A 20748-nucleotide genomic window follows, 5' to 3' on the forward strand; every position below is an offset into this window, starting at 1 on the left:
GACTATTCTGTACTTCTATGTGATGTTCTGGTAGCTGTATCTCCTAAACCCCTGGAGCTTCGCACCTAAAACTTCACTGAAATACTGACCACATTTAGTACTACTTTCTCATATGTGTCTCAGTCAGCAACTCGATTCACCCAAACGTAAGGTTTACTTGTCAGTATTTGTCTATAATAACAGTAATCTTAACGTAACTCACATTTAAATATATATATATATATATAAATCATTAATAAATAATAATCTAAGTCCCTTTTTGAGTAGTTTCTAAGAGCAATGTCTCGTGCTTAAACATATTTCTTATATTCATTATGTTACAAACAGATAATAACATTTAAGTTTTCTTAATACCCAATTATTATTAAATGCACATTTTCTTTATTACAGTTCGTCTCAATCCCTCATCAAATTCTATAAGTAATTTGTCTAAAATATTAATCAGATTAAACATCAATACTAAAAGTTTAGTCCTCAGTTATTATCAGTAATTGGAAATATAACACCCGGACAGTGTTTCCGCAGGTTGTCAAATATTATGGAGCGAATGAAATATGTAATTATTCCTGATAGACAGCATGTAAGCATAATAAACTAAAGGTGCTAGTTTTTGATTATTTATTATTTTTGCCCCACCCTAATTATTTCTTGTTCATTAAAAATTATCAGCATCACAACTCACGCAAGGCACTTCCTGATCCACATCAGCGTCAGTTAGAGAATTGCCATATGTATATAAATGACATACTACAAATTCGTTTCGACAGTTACAATTTTTACCAATGTATTAGGTGCTGCATATGCCTAATATATAAGATGCATTGTATTATCTGTATTCAATTTTGAAAAAAATATTTTCATAGTACATTATGAAGATTTTTTTAAGAGTACAAATTATCGAGAAATATATGTGGAGTTTACAATATTTAATTAAATGTACAAGGATGAATCAAAAAGTAAGGTGAATTGCTGATTTACAGAAAAGCGTACAGAGATACGTCGATGAAGCTTTACTATGTTTGAAGTATGGTATCACACTATTATTCGAAGAAGGAACCGTAATTGTCTAAACATTTATTCCAACGTGGCACCAAATCATCCATGCCCTGTTCAAAGAAATGTGGTTCCAGATTTCCTAACCAGGCACGTGTAGCCTGTTGTGCCTCTGTCAGTGTCTGGAAACGCTGCCCACGGAGATGTTGCTTCAGGGGGCCGAACAAATGGTAATCCGACGGTGCTAAATCAGGGCTATACGGAGGTTGATCGAGAATTTCCCACTTGAACCCGCGGAGGTGTGTACGGGTCCGTTCGGCTGTATGTGAACGTGTGTTATCATGCAGTAACAACACGCCTTCTCGGAGTGTCCCCCACCGTTTCTGCCGTATGGCTGCTTTCAGCCTGTCCAGGGTTTGGCAGTAGGTGTCTGCATTAATGGTCGTACCCTTTTTCAGAAATTCAACATGAATAACACCGAGACGGTCTCAAAAGACAGTAGCCATTGTTTTCTGGGCAGATGCTATTGTCTTGCATTTCTTGGCCTGTGGTGACGATGGATGTTTCCATCTCATGCTCTGACGTTTGGATTCAGGTGTCCATAGAAGTATCGGAGTTTCATCGCCCGTTATGATGTGATGAAGGAATGAATTTCCTTCGTCGGTATAACGTGTGAGGTGGCTCAGGGAAATGCCCATTCGCTGGTTTTTGTGTTCGTTACTCAGAAGCTTGGGTACCCAGCGCGCACACACTTTTGTGAAGTCCAGTTGGTCATGGACGATACCGCTTACGGAACCATAAGAGATATTCAATTCATTGGCAATGTCCTGCAACCGCACTCTTCTGTCTTCACGAATCATGGCATCGACGACAGCCACATTTGTGTCGGTGGTGGACCTTGATGGTCTGCCACTTTTGCCATCATCTGTGACAGTACTCCTACCACTTGCAAATGCGTTACACCACACGTACACTTGTTTCAGCAACATAACACTATCTCCGTAGACCTGCACCAATTCTCGATGAATATCACATGGTTTTGTTCCCTTGGCCCAGAAAAAACGAATGACACCGCGCACTTCCTCCTTGGTGTAATGTTCCAGTCGTTGCGCCATCTTTGAGTTGCTCTCAGCACCAGACGGGTGGACATAGAATGTTGTACAAGCCGTCACACTTCTATTACCAGATTACCTGTAACATGGAAAAGAATTAATTAGCTACACACAATACTATGGGTTTGACAGGCAATTTCACCTTACTTTTTGATTTATCCTTGTATAATCGGACTCTTATCTGGTAATATCTACAGCACATGTACGTCCAATGAAATGCAACGGTGAACGGTGTGAAACGGTAGATAAGCAATTATATCCAAACTAAATTTACAGAGTCACTGAAGTGTACGTAGCTGAAATGCTGTTGCACACTATAAGGAAATAAGAAAGAGATCGAACATTAGAAATTGGAAATATTTTGTTAAAACTGAAATAATGAAAATCTCTGTATTGGTGTATACGACACATTCCATTTTGGGACTTATTGTCAAAGGAAAAGAGTGCCTTTTTACATAACCAAATACGGTAATTGGATCAGCCTTTTGTGTACGAAACTTTTTTCACGAATTTCCCATCGAGAAGAGTAGAAATTTCATTCTTTTAAGTTTACTTACTTCGAGAACTTTGATTACTATAATTCATCACTGACAATTGTAAAAGAAATATATCAGTATATTGAAATGTTCATATCATCAAGTTCTTTATTTAAGGTAGTGATACATATATCGGCAGTTATATCGAATGTACCAAACAGCATCAGAAATATCAAGAAATAATTTTTAAATAATATTAATACACTTTAAGAATAATGAGTAAATTTAACAGAAATTATTAGTAAAATAAGGTAATTTAAATATGTTTACTGTATTAGTTATTATGAATCGATTTCAATTACTTTAATCTATTTTTCATTGTAAGTCTATTGATTCCACTTTCCCATCTTTTCTTATTCATTTCGTAGGCAAAATAACACAAGCAATTTTGGCCTTTTCCATTCCTGTTAATTGGAAACGACTGGGGTCTTCACCTTCTGGGGGCTCTGGATCATTAGATTGTATTGATGGGATCCGCGTACTCAGTACCTTATGGGTTATTATGACTCACAAAGTTCTTTCACTTTCTCAAGAACCATGGGTCAACAAAACATACTTGGCAGAAGTAAGTATTAGTTTATTTTTACTTTTTTGTAATTTTAGAAACTAAGTTACATTGTTTTGCTTTAATTTAGATTCAGTTATATAACGTGAGAGACGTCTTTGGTTAAATAATATTATTAATTTTAATTTTACAATAAGGGTTTACTCATTCTGTAGTTATTGTAGAGGCTTACTAGAAGCCTCTCATATTCTTCAATGCAATTATTTTTCTTTCGTTGTCACAATTTCTTAAATGAAGGTAGACTAACAATATTCCATTGCTGCCGTACATGTTGCTAATTAGCGAATTTCAATTTGGTTCGCCTAGCTATTTCTCCTTGTTATTTTTCCTTTCACCAGCACCTTTTGTGCTGATCGTCCACTTGCCGTTAATTAATATCAAGAAGCGAACCCTTGACTTCGACCCTGGCTATCCCTGACGAGAGACATGCAGAATGGAACATGTACCTTTATGTAATTGTGATCTCTTTACACGGACATATGCCAATCATAGACGAATACGTTAAATAATTAGCGATTCCTTCATAGGGACGTATGGGATTGAATCCAGAAATTTATATCTTAAAATGTCCATCAATCTTCTGCATTCTGAAGATAGATATTTAAAACACTGATTTTGTATAAATTTTGTGTAGTATATGTATAGTTTGTTTCTTCTACAACTAGTACAAAATATAGGATAATGTAGAATAGTGGCGTTCTTGCTACGTCATGGGTACGAATCCGGTGCTCAGCCATCGTGACAGAGGTTTCGTCAATATATTTCTTATTTCCATTAGGCAACTATCCGAACAGTAGAAGCTTTAAATACAGATAATGGCTGACACACTTCAATTGGCGCGTTCAGTGCAAAAGAAAATCAAGCCTACTTTTGACCATTTTGAACATCATCTTTAATATATACTGTATATATTGGGAACCTCCTTTCAGAAGTCAAAAGATTTTTGTCCAGATATTGTAAACAACTTTTATAATGTAAAGATCAGTGTTCACTTTTCCATGTACTTAAGGCGTATCGTACTTGATTCTCTTGCGCTCTGAACGCTCTAATTTATGTTAACACTATTGTTATTATGGTTAATTTTTTTGTGTAAAACAGCCTTCGTAGGATGTCTGGAAGTGTGTAATATAAATATTAATACTTTTACTGTATAGGACTAAAGTACTAAGGAGTGTATATATGTTTGAGTAGGATCTGTGTACTAAGTATATATATATATATATATATATATATATATATGGAACTATTCACTTCATTGATACAATTTTCATCAATTCACCATTGTATCATGTTTATGCTTATTTATCTCCGATTCTTTTCCAGGCAGCGAAACACTTCTTAAAAATGCCACTTCAGAACAGTATGTTGAATGTAGATTCATTTTTCTTAATCAGTGGCCTTTTAAAGTCGTACCACTTTGTGAAAGAGTTTGATGAAAATAAGCATGGATTTATATCAATGTGTGTCCAAAGATATCTCAGGTGAGTCATAGTCTGACAATTTCGATGAAACTTACTTTTACTTGTCAAAATTACTAAATATATGGAAATTCACTGTGACCCTAATATTAAAAATTATGGATATGTTGAAATATCAAGTAATACTTTCGACAGAGTAGACATTTTCAAATATCTGGAATCCATATTAAGAGATCAAAATCATATCCAGAAACAAATAAAAGTCGAATAAAACCAGGGAATTCATATTATTATTCAGTCCAAACCCAGTTGTTTTCGTGAATCTGTCGAAGAATTTGAAACTTAAAAAATATAAAACAATAATTATCCCTGTTCTACGATATGGTTGCTTACTTTGACAAAAGAACGCAGAATGAAAGTATTTGAAAATAAAATCCTGAGGCAAATATTCAGACCCAAGAGGGACAAGAGTGGGGAACGGCGGAAACTTCGTAACGAGGAACTGCATAATTAATACCGTATACCTAACATGATAACTCTCAGTTCGACACCATGTAACTAAAATGAAAGAAAGTACGAGTAGCAACGATATCAAAATTTTAACTTGAAATCCAATCGGGAAAAGACCATTAGGAAGACCTAAACGCAGATGGGAGGACAAGATTAAGATAGATCTTGCAGAAAGAGGAATACAAAGTAGAAACTGGATCCTGCTGGTTAAAGATAGAAGTCAATGGAGGATTTTCGTGAGCGCGGCATTGAGCCTCCAGGTCATAAACCATTGTGTTAGTGAGTAGTATAGGCGTGACTTTGTACTACATATAAGAACCAGCGGAAAGGAAAAAGGACACAACTTCGAATCTGTAGAACGTCTTGAAGCATTTGTTGTTTGTTCTTTGTAAATACAAAACATACAGAAAGATAACAACGTCACTTCAATACATTAATACTCCAACATGTAGTAACTAAAATACATGTAATCAGCAATAAAGTTTTAACGTTGTACAATTGGTCCTCCGCACAGTTCGTGATGATATCAATTACTTGTATGCTGGTTCTTTTAACACAACAGTAATTCAGTTATTTAGATTAGTTTATTATTATTCTTTCCGTATGTAATGATTGCAGAAGACCAAGTACACAGAATACGTCAGAAACATTAATATAGCTTATTCCAAAGCATAAAAATAAATGTAATTCAATACAAAAATTTACAAATTCGACACTATCAAAATAATATAAGTAAAGCATACACCAAAAATGTGTAAAATTAAGTTTGCTTTACTTTCATTTGAGATTCACTTACTTTATGGATACTGCAGTATTTCAAAAGTTTATCTACATAGAGTTTGTCCCTTTAAAATATAGCTAATATACAGTAAGTGTATTTTACTAATGGTCACAGGACCATTTGTTTAATTTTTAATGGCCACGATTACGTCCTGTAAGTAAAAGGACATTGGACTCCCAACGAAAATAAACCAAAAGAATGCACGCTAATTGTTTGCTGTCATCCTGTCATTGTATGCTTTACGTACTTAGTGGAACAAGCAGATGCCACACTCTTCAAATCACCTATCTTGTGTTCGATTCTCCTATCCAGATTGATTAGTTATGTTACATGCTATAAGGTATCTTTCAAAGCTTTAGTGTGCATATAATTACTGTAAATTAATTATCAATAAAGAAAATAATGAGCTCTTTCCAGATAGTCAATCTCTTTCCTAATATCAATCCCAAGTAGTAGATAGATATTTATTCCTAGTCAAATAATATTAATATCCTAATAATAATCTCAAGTCAAGACCCCGTTCAATTATCTTGTAGACCATTTACTTCTCAGTAAGATAGGTTTATTTATTAATTCAAGTAATAAGTAAGTAAAATTATTGACCAATTTTTTCAACCACTGTGCTGTCTTGAACGTTTCAATATATAATATTCTGGGACTCATTTCACAAAATTAACAAGTGTGTAAATGTTATTGTAAGCCGTAAACTATTATAAAACATTAGAATTGTAAAATATATTTGGGTATATACTGATGATGTTAGGTTAATTAGTCTGCTTATGTAATTTTATTATTACTGCTCATTTTAGCTTTGGAACTACGTATAATATAAAAGTAAAATGTGACCAAAGCAAACATTTATTATTAACAATCTGTATTGCAGTTTCAGCAATATATTATTACCTTCATCAGACAGAAACTGTAACACAGATTGCTAACCCTTTAACTGCTACAATATATTAACAAAAACTAATCTCTGAGGCCAAAACGTAATTTTGATTTTTCTAATTTTATTTGGACCGATTCTGCGTACTGCATGTGTATAATCTTCGAAAACAAAAGAAGTGTGAGGCATCCATAAGTGCCACGCGGCACAAATTTATAAAAACAGTTAGGCATAGCGTTGATGCCTCATGACGGTTAAAGGGTTAATAATAAATGTTTGCTTTGGTCGGATTTTAATTTTAAATTTTATGATATTCTCAACTGTAAAATTTTGAGTTTCATCAGTTTTAGTTAGTATTAAGACTTAATACTTCTACTACTAGCGTCTTACATTACTAATATTTCTTATGGAATAGAATCCTGGCTATCTTATTATACTTATACACAGTAGGTAACTAGAAGTTACAGATGCATTCCTATGAAGAAAAAAAAACTATGCGTTGAAAGAGTAGGTTTTTACTAGATATTTTGGATAAAAAATTCATTTTGTGATCAATGAACAACTTCTCTTGTATATCAAATAGTAAATATTCAATATTTGAAAAGCAGTTGCATTTCCGATTTATTTCTGTATTTTATTTATTTATTTATTTAGTTACTTAGCTATTCTATACTCGCTACTTAAATGCCAATATAATGTTTTTATATATTTTATTTTTTATAATAAATCTCAACTACTGTTTTCTTTCCAGGTTAACTCCAGCATATGCCTTTATGATGTTCTTTTATACCACGTTCTTCTTATATTTGGGTGCGGGTCCAGCATGGAGTAGAACAGTGTTGCAGAATGCAGAAAGATGCGAAGAAAATTGGTTCTTAAATCTTCTCTATATAAACAATTACATAAATTATGAAAGAATGGCAAGTTTTTTTCACAATACAATATACCTATATTTCTTTTATTTTTTAAAAAATTAATTTTAGCACAAGTGTGTTCTTGATGCAGTATTAATAATATAAAAAAATAAGAGAAGCTTAAATATGTATATGGAAATACATGCTATACCTAAAATTTCTATTAGGTAGTTTAAAAGGCCTAATCACTGTGAAATTAAAATACCGCTAATTTTACAGTAATTATGTGATATCTTCAAGTAGACAAAATATAATCGAAATGCGGAACAAGAGCGCGCTAGATAATATTATTTTCCATGAGGTACCATTATCGCGAAACATTCAGTAGCTTTCCGTTTAGAGCCATTTAAAAACGCGAAAAATAAATGCCGTTTTTTATAAATGGCTGGAAATTGAAAGCAGACAAGTGAGTCGTGATAACAGTATCTCTTGTAAAATAATATTGTCTCTTAATAAAGCTCTTGTTCCACTTTTCGATAATTTATTATCTATTTTAAGAAATCACATAATTACTGTAAAATTAGTTGTATTTTAATTTCGCCGTGATGGAGCCTCTTAATGATCTAATTTCTGATAATCGCTAGTCAATTTTAACTTCTTTTTACTAGTACTTCTTTCTTAATGTTACTCTACTTAAAACAAACTGGTAAACTTTCTCATTGATTAAAATATCATTACTCATGTTACAACAACCAGTAAACATTTTTCATATACATATTAAACAATGAATATTCATCTTAATCTATCATTTCTAACAAATCTTTATTCATCATTTAACATTTTATCATTACTTTTTATCATTACTTTTTAAATCACGCAAAATACCATCGTAAAATTAACTAATAAATGCATTATTTATATAGTAAGCGCAATAGTTAGCAACCCAGCAATCATTTAGATATTAGTTCACTTCAAATAATAAATTTATTGTGTAAAATTACGTGTTGAACAATGGCCGTAATTCTTACATAAAATTATAACTGAAGTATTATAAAGAATAATTAATGCAAAGGAAAGAAAAATCTATATTTATTTGATATCTTCGTGCAGTCAACATTTTTCGTTCATTAGTATATCTTAATTCTGTCGTTGTTCTATCTTAAGAATTAAAAGTCTGATTGTGCTTTGAAGAAAACAAAATCTAGTTTTAAAGATAATCTAGAAATCCTACGATTTAAGAATAATATTTCAAGATTTTTTTGTTATTGGCAAAATATTATGATAGAAATTACTGTAACATGGACTACAATTTTAATATTATTTGAATTGAAATAGTGAAGAACAAGTATTATTTTGAGCTATGTTTACGTTCAAGGCTAAATTTCTGACTAAATACGTACGAGCATAATGTTTGAAACGTATAAAGATATAACATTTCTTTAAAATTTACATTTACACTTTATTAAGCTTAAAAAATTAGTTCAATTTAGCTATACTTAGAGACAAGCAAGAAAAGATAAATTAATATGATAGGATGGTACTTATGGTTTTGCTTATTAGAATTAATTATATCTATATGGTATATAAAAGTTAATGCTTATGATATTACTTTATAAGCTTAACTTTAAAAATTTGAGTTTTACAAGATCGCTTATCTATAGTTTTGCGTTACGCTAATTTTACAAACACTTTCCGTTATAATTAGTTATATTATTGCATGGTATTAACTGTTTGAAATCGGAATCTTAGTACTATTATCACCAAAGTTCATGTCATAATTGTCTTCATAAATGTACATTTTCATCATTTTCTCACAGTCAGTTCTTAAATATTTATCATTATTTTGAGTTTCATTCATTTTTTTACATATATCATAAACTGTTTACTTTTACTAATGCAAAATGCACCTAAGAATACTTATTCTGTCTATCAATAAGTATTATTCTTTTCTAAGCATATTATCCAAGTCTTACATCTCTGTTTTGCTTTGCTATACAAGACCATCTCTATTTGATATCTTCGTCTTCTCTTTCATGATTCTTTGTTGTCTTATATTTTATCTTAACCTTATCGCGTGGATATACATTCTTGATAACTTTTTTACTTCTATACAATGATATTATATTCTTTAAAATGCTCTATGCTTTGAAACTATATACTCTCGTTTCTTCTCTTCAACACCTTATTGTATTTGTGATATTCCAGTTTCTTTCCTAATTTAGCCAATATCTAATTTAAATATTAAGTTATGTATACTATTCTTTATAACTTACAATATCTTCATAATTTTTTCGATGTTACTACATTTTTCAGGTCCTATTTTATATTTTTCATTTAAACATTTTTCTCGTTTGTGCAGTATTATTATTATTCTCATTATTCACAAATTTGAACTTTTATGTTTTCTTGACTTTTTATTCTATATCTTTTTAAACATCTGTTTATGTGCATTCTCTAGCCAATATTTCCTAACGTGTCTTTTATCGTAATTTTTTTGCTCTGTGATAATTTATAATTTATTTTACGCCTGAGTATATTGTGTATATGTCTTTTTTAAATTATTGCGTTATATACTTTGTCAACTTTCACTTGTTTCTTATCTTTCTAAATTTGTTATAATTTTCTTTTCTATCTTATGCAATATTTCATTTATATTTTCTTCTTATTCATATTTTCATTTTCATATTTTGTTTTATCTCTTTGCTTTGTCTCTCTTTCGTTGAATTTTTCTTCTCTATAACATGTTTTGTCTTAATTTCTTTATTTTTCATTCTATGGTTTGTATTGTTATTTATATTACTTCTTTTCTTTCCTATTTTCTATATTTGGTCTATTTCAGAGGATTTTACATTATTCTTTTTGGCTTCTTATTTTGAATTTTCTTTGTTATCTTTATCTTTTCTCTTCACCGTCTCTCTAAATATCAATTTTTCTTCTTCAATGCTTTCCAAAATATGTCTTATTTTGTATAGTTCCTTATGTCTTCACTTTCTTTCTTATATTTTCTTTATTTCCACTTACATCTTCTTTTTCCCTAAAGGGACTCGTATCTTTTTTTCTTTTCTGTTTTTTACTTTTATTTTGTTTTACCTTTATGTTTGTTTGAGACTCATATCTTCCTTTTGTTACCCTTCATTTTTCTTGCCATGTTATTTTCTTCCTCTTATTTGTTTTGCTTTCCTTTACAGTGTTTTCTTTATAATTTTATTATTATCTTTCATTTTTTATGTTATCGGCACTTTTATATTATTTTTCTGTTGTTAATTTTCTTGTATATTTTCATAATTCTTTATAATTTGTTATTTTAATTTTTCTTGATGGCTAATTTATTTTTGATGTTTTTTCTTTTAGTTCTGTCCATTTCTTTTAGTTATGTGTTTATTTTTATTCTCTAATAGGTATCTTCTTACATATCCATCTTTATTGATTTGATTTGTTGTTTTCATCTTATAAAACTTTATTACCATAATCATGTTTTATTTATAATACTTATGTTTAATTGTTTTGTGTGTTTGATCTGTTACATATTTGTCTTCCTCTCAGAATGTTAGTTTACTTATATAATAATTGTTCTGGTTAAATTTTCTTTCATTTAATATTTAAGCTTTATCAAAATAGGGCTTAATAGTTGAGTTATTTGCGTCTTCATCGAAGAAGTTTCTCTTCCATTCTAAACTTTCAATGCTTTTCTGCTGCCTATTTTCTATCTAATGCTTATTATCTGGTACAGCGACATTGCTTTTTCTATGGATCGTTATTTTTATATCATATCTTTATTTCTTTACTCCAAACGCTTTTTTTCTAAATATGTCTAATATTTCATTTACTTATTTTATGCTTTATCATAACTTTTCCCAATAAACGTTTCTGAAATTCATCAACTATTAATTAGTATTTGTGATACATTAACAGTTCTCGGTAGACGTGATAATAATGAGTTCGTTTTCCTTTGACGAAATTTATTCTTTTTTCAATTCATAGTTTTCATATCTGATCTTTCTTTTAAATCTTCAAGTTCGATCCTAGCTCGCGCCAAGTGAGCTTTGTGGTGGACAAACACGATGTGCGTGGGTTTTCTCGGGATTTTCTCATTTCCTCCTACTTTCTTCATTTCACCATTTCGTTCATTTCTCATCATCACCATCTCCTTTAGCCTAACCGGCATAACATAGGGACGTAAAAATTATAGATTTCATTTCATTTTTAAATCTTCAACTATTTTCTTTTTACTATCTAACCTTAAATAAACATCAACATAACAATATTACTCATATTTCTTTCTATGTTCTATATTATGTCAGTTTTTCCATATTTTCAAACATTATCACAATAAATTTCCTACTTTTTCTTATTTTCTCATCATACTGAAAATCCACATTTTCAAATTAACAATTTATTTTTTTCCTTACTTCTAATCGTAGAAATTTAAAGTATTATGTGTTACCGTTTAGAGCATATTTATTATTCTTTCAAACTTTGTCCATGGTAGTAGTATTTTCTTTATTTTGTAATTTCTAAAGAATAAATATAAGTTATTGTTGTATTTTAAAGCACAAACATGTGAAAACTAAACGGAATAACAACAGAGTTTTATTTTTTAAAAAGTAATGATTGAATTATGTTGACACTTGTTATAGTTTTTTAAGCTATTGAAAATTGATTTTACGTGAAAGTGGCGTACCAGCTCCTCCATCTTTGGACTTCAAAATCTCAAAGGTAAAGAGAGGCCCCTTTCTGTGTGCTTCTTCATTTGTCTAATTCAACTCTACTAACCTGAGTTGTTGCAGATAATTTTAAGTCCATTGTGCTTGATTATTGATAAGGGGTAAGTACTGATAATTACCAAAGTTTCTGATTCCAAGAAAAAGCTTCACATAAAACTGGTACACCACTACACGATTATGATCAGGTACATAATATATCTAATATATATATATATATACTTCTATGTTTTACAGTCTGTTCACTAATGCATGCAATATCTTCAATATTTTCTTGTTTCCTTCAAACATTTCACGTGGTAATTTTCCCCCCACATTATAATTTACATGCTGGAAAACAACTTTTCTGTACTTTGAAAGGTATTTATTATATCGAATATATGTTTTAAAGTTCATAATAAACGTTTATAGAAAAAAAATATTCATAATCATCATCATCAACACGTTGACTTAACCAGTCTTAATGTACTTTTATAATTATATATACTTTGAGCAATGATCCCACCGAATGATCCCCAATCTTTAACTATCTTTTACAATAATAAGACTGTTATATGCCACTGCTGTTAATATTATTCGTTATAATTTAAACATACGATAATCAAATAATAATTCGTTTATTCGATTGGTTGGTTAGTTCAAATATTCGAAAACAAACATACTTTGAATATTAGAATATAGAATTATTTGACAACTAATAGCACTAATTTCCTTTCACGGTATAAACAAGAAAATATTGACAAAATTTAACTTTCAAATTATTGGTTTTCCTGTTGGTTTAGGTCTTACTATTTTCTTTAACTAAACCTCTTAATTAACTTACTTATTTTATATTATTTAGAGTATGATACATAATTTGTTTATTTTCAGTATATTAGGATAGTATCTCTTTTTTGTTAGCCAGGTTTTACTCTATTGAATTATTTATAACCATTTTAAAATTTTTGTAAAGTAAATTCAACAGCAAAAGTACCCTTTTATTTTTGGATATAGAGAAATTCATGGTGAAAGTTTATGCCAAAATTTTAAAAATATACTGTATATAGACAGACAACAAAGCTGATCATAGATATAGGAAAACTTAACAGTAAATGGAATGAAACGTGCAAAATTTATAACGTACTCTTGAAGCGAAATTCCAGCCAAGTGAAGCCAGAGTCCTGTTGACCATTTTATAAGGTTAACACTTTCGCTTCAGTGCTTATGTAGTAAATTTCAACTTTGTGTATCAGGTGGTAGAGCAAAGCATTACAAATAAGTGTTTAGATATTCTATTTTAAGATGAATACCACATTTTACATATTGTTGGGTGGAATTGCTACAATATCACCAAGCTAGACTCGGGCTTCATCCGTTTGCATTAATAAGGTGCCCGGAGTCCTGCTCGAGCTTAGGGTCGAAAGTGTCAATACCAGGTAATCCTATTTGAGCTTAGGATCGAAAGTGTTAATACCTGGGAGTCCTACTTGAGCTTAGGATCGAAAGTGTTAATACCTGGGAGTCCTAGCATTGCTCAGTGAAGGAAGCTGAACTAGCTAAATTGGTTTGCTGAATCCCCAAATGACATTTTTTTCCATTTCATGGAAAATAGCAGCCTGAAATAGTGGATCCACTTCATTTCATGGAAAGAATTAGACCTCCCTTAAATGAGTTTCCCCAAAACTAATAGTAAAGTCTGTTTCTCACATCGTAAAACAGAATTTACTCGCCCCATTTATTGAATATTATAACCGAAAATTAAATGTAGATTCACATTATATTATGAAAATCTTTAGGAGAGTTTTTGAAATGAAATATACAACTAACCAAATAAGCAATCTAAGATTGCTCAATTGAATCATATTGTTTTGGTCCGCTTAGGGTAAAAAAGAAAAGGGAACAACCAAAACTGTCCGTTATCATGTAGTTCTGAATAAAATGGCGGAACCGTTAACAGACTTAACCACATATTTGAAAAGTAAAGATTTATCTAGATATGGAATAGTCTACTTTCCTCAAAATGTGAGAAAAAGAGGAGCGAGCCTGTTTAATGCTTCCAAGAGCAAAACACTACTTCATGATTAACTTAATAGATGTGCTTTAGCTGTTGAAAATGTTATTCGTAACGCTAACCTTCTTTTAGCTTTGTCTATAGTCTATCTGGTTATAGATCTTATACCATCTTTACTGCAATCTCTTTTTTACTTTCATAGCCACTTTTAACATTTTACTAAAGGGATCAAATTGGTTAGCATAGTGATGGCTATAGAACAAGAAAGCTCACTGATTTTTTACATGGTGTAAAATTCAATATACTGATATAAAGAGAAATCGTCATCAATGAAACAATATAGAGTACCTTTCCTCCTATTTATTGATGTATTAATTTACCTAATTTTTTAATATCATAAAATGACAACTAAGATAAAATATTGGACTTGCAGTTACATTGGAGATCAGGGAAAAGAAATTTTGCCGCCTCATTTCGACGATACTACACTGCCGTCATTATTAAGAAGATACAGAACACAGAAATTATATTAATATAAACAAACTAGGATAATATGAAGAATCAGTAAAAAGATTTTCAAAAAATATATACAATATAACAAATTCCTTCTTTCCAACCCAACGAAATGATAATTTAATTATTTTTTTAGTACTGTATCGGAATTCATTATATTATACATGTGCACTTTCTTACAGATTCTTTGTGTTATCTTAGATTAATTATTGAACTTAATTTCCTTTATACTTTTCTCTTGATAATGATGGTCTCTTAATGTTGTCGAAATGATTGGGTGGAACTTCTACTTGGTTTCAAAGGAAACTGTAAGTACAAGATTTTGTCTCAGGTATGTCTTTTGTGCCCATCTCTGCATGTGATATTAAGAACCAATTTGATAAAATAATAAAGACATCTTGGTTAACATATTTCCATGCACTAGATTACGGAGAAGTGACGTTATTTTTTTTAAAAAAATTCATTTTTCCACATTCCCACATTTGCATTTTTATATTTCGCCTATAATGTTGTTGGTACCTTCGGAAGTTATGTCATAAACAGATATGGATCATAGATCATAATACAAGGAAGATATGTTTCAAAACAACACCGACAACGTTTGGGAGGAGATTCCTGACACCAAGATAAGACAAAAAGTATAGACCAACATGGATGCACAAATGCTTTCTCTCGGAATTATAGGCTGCCGAAAACATGAAAAAATGAACTTTAAAGGTCCATAGCTCCAAAACTATGGGGCCTACCGTAGCCGGGTCAAGACTTTACTAAGGAACTAATATGTGCTATATCCAAAAATACATGCTTCAGAATCCTGCAGTACTTCCGCAACGATTTTTATACAGGTAGTTGGTGAGTACTTCAGATTATATGCCTGTAACCAAACTGCCTGTACAAAAATTGTTGCGTGAGTATCTTAGGATTCTGAAACATGTATTTTTGGATAGAGTACATGTTAGTTCCTAAGTAAAGTCTTGGCCCGACTACAGTAGGTCCCATAGTTTTGGAGCTATGGACCTTTAAAGTTCATTTTTTCATGTTTTTAGCAGCCTATAACTCCGAAAGGAAGAATTTGTGCAGCCAGGTTGATCTATACTTTTCGTCTTATTTTGGTGTCAGGAATCATCTCCCAAACGTCGTCGATGTTGTTTTAAAACACCCTGTATAAGTCAAATAGATGAAAAAGAAAAGTAAGAAATTGATTGAACTAGAAAACATGAAACTGCTTAAGTGTATATTTTTTTATATGTCTGTGTTTTGATTTATTTTTCCACGTAGTCTTTTGTTTCACTTAATAATTTAAATATACGGTTCCTTAGTACTTCATGTAACCAAACGGTTAGGGGAGACGCCTATAGCGCACGTAATACCTTGCTAGATATCCGGTGGAAGAGCAGAGTTTTTCGGTGTGGATTCAGAGTCATGAGATGGTTGGAGTGAACTACGATCTTGAAAGCTAAAAATGATTACGGTGGTCAGAACCGGTACTCTGACCACAGGTCACACAACTAAAACCCGTCCAACCAGCTATAGCTCTTCATAAACAAACTGATGCGAAAGAATTCATTATCCTTGAAGCCCTGCAGATACGCTACTTTCCGTTAAAGTGAAATATATTAAAAGTTTGAGAATATGAACAAATAACTTCACTTCTTCGAAATCAGCTAAGTATTGTATGTTTCAAAGTACAGATTCCAGGAACGCTGAGTTTCTTACTAGTAGAGATTAAAGCAAAGAAGAAAGAAGTTGAAAACAACTCTACCTTTTAATGAGCAATATTAATTATCACAGATACAGCATTCTGTCCTTGTTTATGGATATTCTAAGCCTATATTTCCTGAATAAGCTTTTAAAAACTTTTAATTATGGTTAACTATACTCTAATTATGTCTTTGTTGCTTTTCCAAACAATAGTGTATGCTACAATCATGGTACCTAGCAGCTGATATGCAGCTTTGTCTTTTGGCTCCATTTATTATTTATCCAATGTGGAAATGGCGCAGAGTTGGAATCATAATCCTTTCAACGCTTACGGCAGGATCCATACTATCTCCTTTTATCACAACATACGTTAAAAGATACCCTGCTTCTTATCACTTTGGAACACAGTAAGATTTACTTATTTAATATTATTTTACACTAGTCTTTGCACTAAGCTGAATTGAATTCGTTTAGATATTTCTTCTTTACTTTGAGTACTTTTTTTTTTAGAGTTTTTCTTTCCGTAAATGAGAAATAACTAAGTAATGAAAATGAAACTTTTGCTGTAATTGGAAAATTGTAAGGATTGAAAAGCATATTGTCACAATATATCTTTAATTTGTTTCTTACATGAAAGTGTTTCTCAGTTTGGGGATTATGAAAGATTAATAACGAAAGTGCACGCTTCTGAAATATTCTTCTGTATAGGCTAAAGGAGTTTGTGAGAATAATTATTCATTTTATGCCCACCTGAAGTAAGCCCTGGGTCATATACACCAGAAGAAAGTATGAAACTACCAAATCAGGGAACATAGAGATTATAACGTTTATGCTACAAGTAAGAAATATTGTGAATCTTTTTTTTTTTTTTAAATTATAGATGATTATCAAAATAATGGATACACCTGTAGTTTGCAATACCGACCAATGACGTAATTTTTCCAGATGACAATGCATTTAATTCACAGTGCTGGAACTGTTGAGACGTGCTTCTTGAATATCAGGATGAACTACAACACCTTCCTGGTCCAGCTAATCCCCAACCTTCAACATTATTGAACACTTGTAGTCACTTCTGGAGCCGAAATTCTAGAACAAATATTCTCCTCTATACTCTGATGAAACTTAGTGCTTCACTGAATGAATATTGATGCAATATCCATCTGGAAACCACTTATAAGTTATATGTCTCCATTCCACTACAAATCAGAGAGATTCTACAGATTAACGGTAGTTTCACTCTTATTGATTAAGTCAGTTGCATTTTTTTATGTGTTTCTATTAATTTGATAACAATCTGTATGTGGATAGCTATGTGTCTCGAACATGCAGAATTTGCAAGCGTAATTTTAAAAAATACGTAAAGTGTAATCTTAATTGTGGTTGTCGCACATGTTTAGTTAAGATGTTAAAATTATAAACAGACAATAATAATTTAATCAAATTCAAGAACTAAATATCAAAAATTTGCCCAAAGACATAGGTATTGAATCAGTACTCAGAGACTAATACGTGCACTTTTAAAATTATTTTGCTTTATTAAATTCAGTAAAGTTTGATGTTTGAAAGCATATTGATGAGTTGTAACATAAAGTATAGTCAACAAATAAAAAAAAAATCAATATCTATATCTTAAATTCGATTAATTTATTGTAAATTTTGTTGTTCTGCACATAATAATAATAATAATAATAATAATAATAATAATAATAATAATAATAATAATAATCTATTAAAATGCTACAATGGCAACAAAAGCGCTTTTTTTATTGCTAGCGAAAGGCTAGCTACCTATGAGATGGTTACGCCCTCTTTTAGGGAAGTGATGTTAAGAGACAGAGGAGCATGAGGTTTGTGGTTGGTCTAAGTGATTTAGGATACTTTATTTATAGCAGTAAGAGACTTAAGGAACTTTTCGATTCTTAACATTAGGTTTAAAGGTATACATACATGTATAGACACAAGAGAATAACATATATAGTTATGAACAACAAAGTAGAAAATATGAAAACAAGAATAAGAATAATAAATGAGAAACATTATATAAACAATACTAGAAATATAAACATGAGAAAAGCATAAAGTGATTGTTCATGGTATTATAGCATAATGATGAATGGTGGTGAGTGATGAGATGAGGTGCAAGCACAGGACAACACATAGGAAAATATTAGCAAACAGATGCAGTTATCTTCTTGCCTAGGGGGACTCTAGGCTACGATGAGAAACGTAATGGACCCAAATTAGTATGAGGTATTTATTGTGCAGGAAATGATGGAAAATGAGTGGCAAATGAGCATGAGTGACGTAATCATTAAGCAGTAAGAGGGAGGGATCATTGGGTGGAAGTGTGTAATGATATAATGTAAACAGAAGAGCTAATGGAGTGTGAAAATACCGGGTGGGTGTGGGATGTAGCGCTATGTAGTGAATGGTGTCGAAAAGTAATGGATGTTGAGTTTGAAAACGGCGACGTATGTATGACAGTCGAAGAATTTCAAGGTGGTACTGCAAGGTAGGAAAAGAAATGCGCTGATAGAGTTCCTGTGTTGGGCTAGGTAACTTGATGCGATAAGTTATGCGGAAGGCGTGGCGTTCAAGAAAAAGAAGTTTGTTATAGAATTTTTCTGATGCGGCAATCCAAGCTGTGAAACCATGTTAATGCAGGACGGAGAAAGACTTTATAAGTATTTAAGACTGTGGGTGATTGTAGGCCCCATGTCGTTCCTGCGAGACTAAGCAAATTCAGGCGATTATAAGCCTTAGTTTGGATTGCTTTAAGATGGTGCGTCCAGATAAGATGTTTGCCGTATATGATGCCTAAGTAGGTAATTGTTTTAGTAGCCCGGAAGGGAACGCCGTCCACATGGAGAGATAGGCAACGGGGATTTCGGCGGACTTCGGTTGTTTTCTTTGGCGGGATAAAGAGGATGGCCTGTATTTTTGTAGCATTGATCGTAAGTTTCCAAAGTTGACACCAATGGCAGAAGTCAGTGATGGCTGTTTGTAAGACGTTGTTGATGTGCTAGAGAGACGTTCCTAGAGCGAAAAATGCAGTGTCACCTGCATATTGAAAAGAATAGACTTTATCTGGGAGGTGTGACATGTCAGCAACAAATAGAATGTATAATAGCGGTGAAAGTGCGGAACCTTGTGGAACTCCTAAGAGTAAGAAGATGGGGTGAGACAAATGTTCGTGGATGGCTACATATGTGAGACGTCCTGAGAGAAAGTTAAAGATGAGCCATATGTATGTAATAGGAAGCTGGAGTCTGATCAGTTTATAGATAAACCCGAGGTGTCACACTTTATCGAAAGATTTCTCAAGATCGAATAAGACCAGACATGATGGTTTGACTCTGTTATAGTGCGTAGTGATAAGGCTTGTGAGTCGTAAGAGTTGATCATTTAGCGAGAAAGAAGGGCGGAAGCCTGTTTGAGTGAGAGGAATGATGTTTCTGCTATTGAGGTAAATATGAAGACGTTTAACGAGAATGCGTTCGAGGATTTTGCTGAATGTGCTTGTGAGTTGGATCGGTCTGTAAGAAGAGATTTCATGAGCAGGCTTGTGTGGTTTTGGGAACATGAGAATCTTAGATGTTTTCCAGGACAGAGGGAAGTAAAGCTGTACGTAGTATGAAAGTGAAGAGATTGCCAATGAGGATGAGTAGTGTAGGAGGACACTCCCTAATCTGTCGATAGGTGATGTTGTCAAGGCCAGGCGCTGTGTTTCTTTTATGCTTGATAGTATCAGTGATCTCTTGTACAGTGATTGGTGCAGTGAAAGGTTGATCGATAGTGAGTTCATGTAGGTGATTAGGTTGCAAACATGGTGGAGTGTCGGCACGGTTAGCAATATGGGATGTAGTTCCAGGTGGTGGCGGCGTAAAAATATTTTGCAGATGATCTGCGAAAGCATTGGCTTTCTCCGTATCGGTGTGAGCGGCGGAGTTGCCGATCAGAATGGGGTATGGAGTTTTAGTAAACTTTCCGCATAAAGCGTTAAACTTTTTCCAGTATTTGGTAGGATGGATCGTAGTAGACAGATTATTACAAGTTTAAACACAACATCGAAGCTTATAGGCCTGGGTGTAGTTGTGAACAGTTCTTTGTAGTTTTGATGATGACGTAATGCGTCAGGATTTCTAGTACGAATGTACTCTCGATA

The 20748-nt window shown here is 32.1% G+C and overlaps 1 protein-coding gene across 1 annotated transcript in view; it reads left to right on the forward strand.

Moving 5' to 3' along the window:
* Positions 1–20748, forward strand: part of LOC145670167 (O-acyltransferase like protein-like) — an 82480-nt gene that overhangs the window by 45884 nt on the left and 15848 nt on the right. Inside the window, exons 5-8 of the mRNA XM_081738540.1 lie at positions 3010–3206; positions 4530–4687; positions 7553–7721; positions 16794–16987. Of these exons, the coding sequence (XP_081594666.1) occupies positions 3010–3206; positions 4530–4687; positions 7553–7721; positions 16794–16987 (718 nt within the window). The remainder of the gene's footprint in view (positions 1–3009; positions 3207–4529; positions 4688–7552; positions 7722–16793; positions 16988–20748) is intronic.

Source organism: Thermobia domestica, chromosome 14 (genome assembly GCF_964235325.1).
Source record: "Thermobia domestica chromosome 14, izTheDome1.hap1.1, whole genome shotgun sequence".
In the NCBI taxonomy this organism is placed as follows: Eukaryota; Metazoa; Arthropoda; class Insecta; order Zygentoma; family Lepismatidae; genus Thermobia; species Thermobia domestica.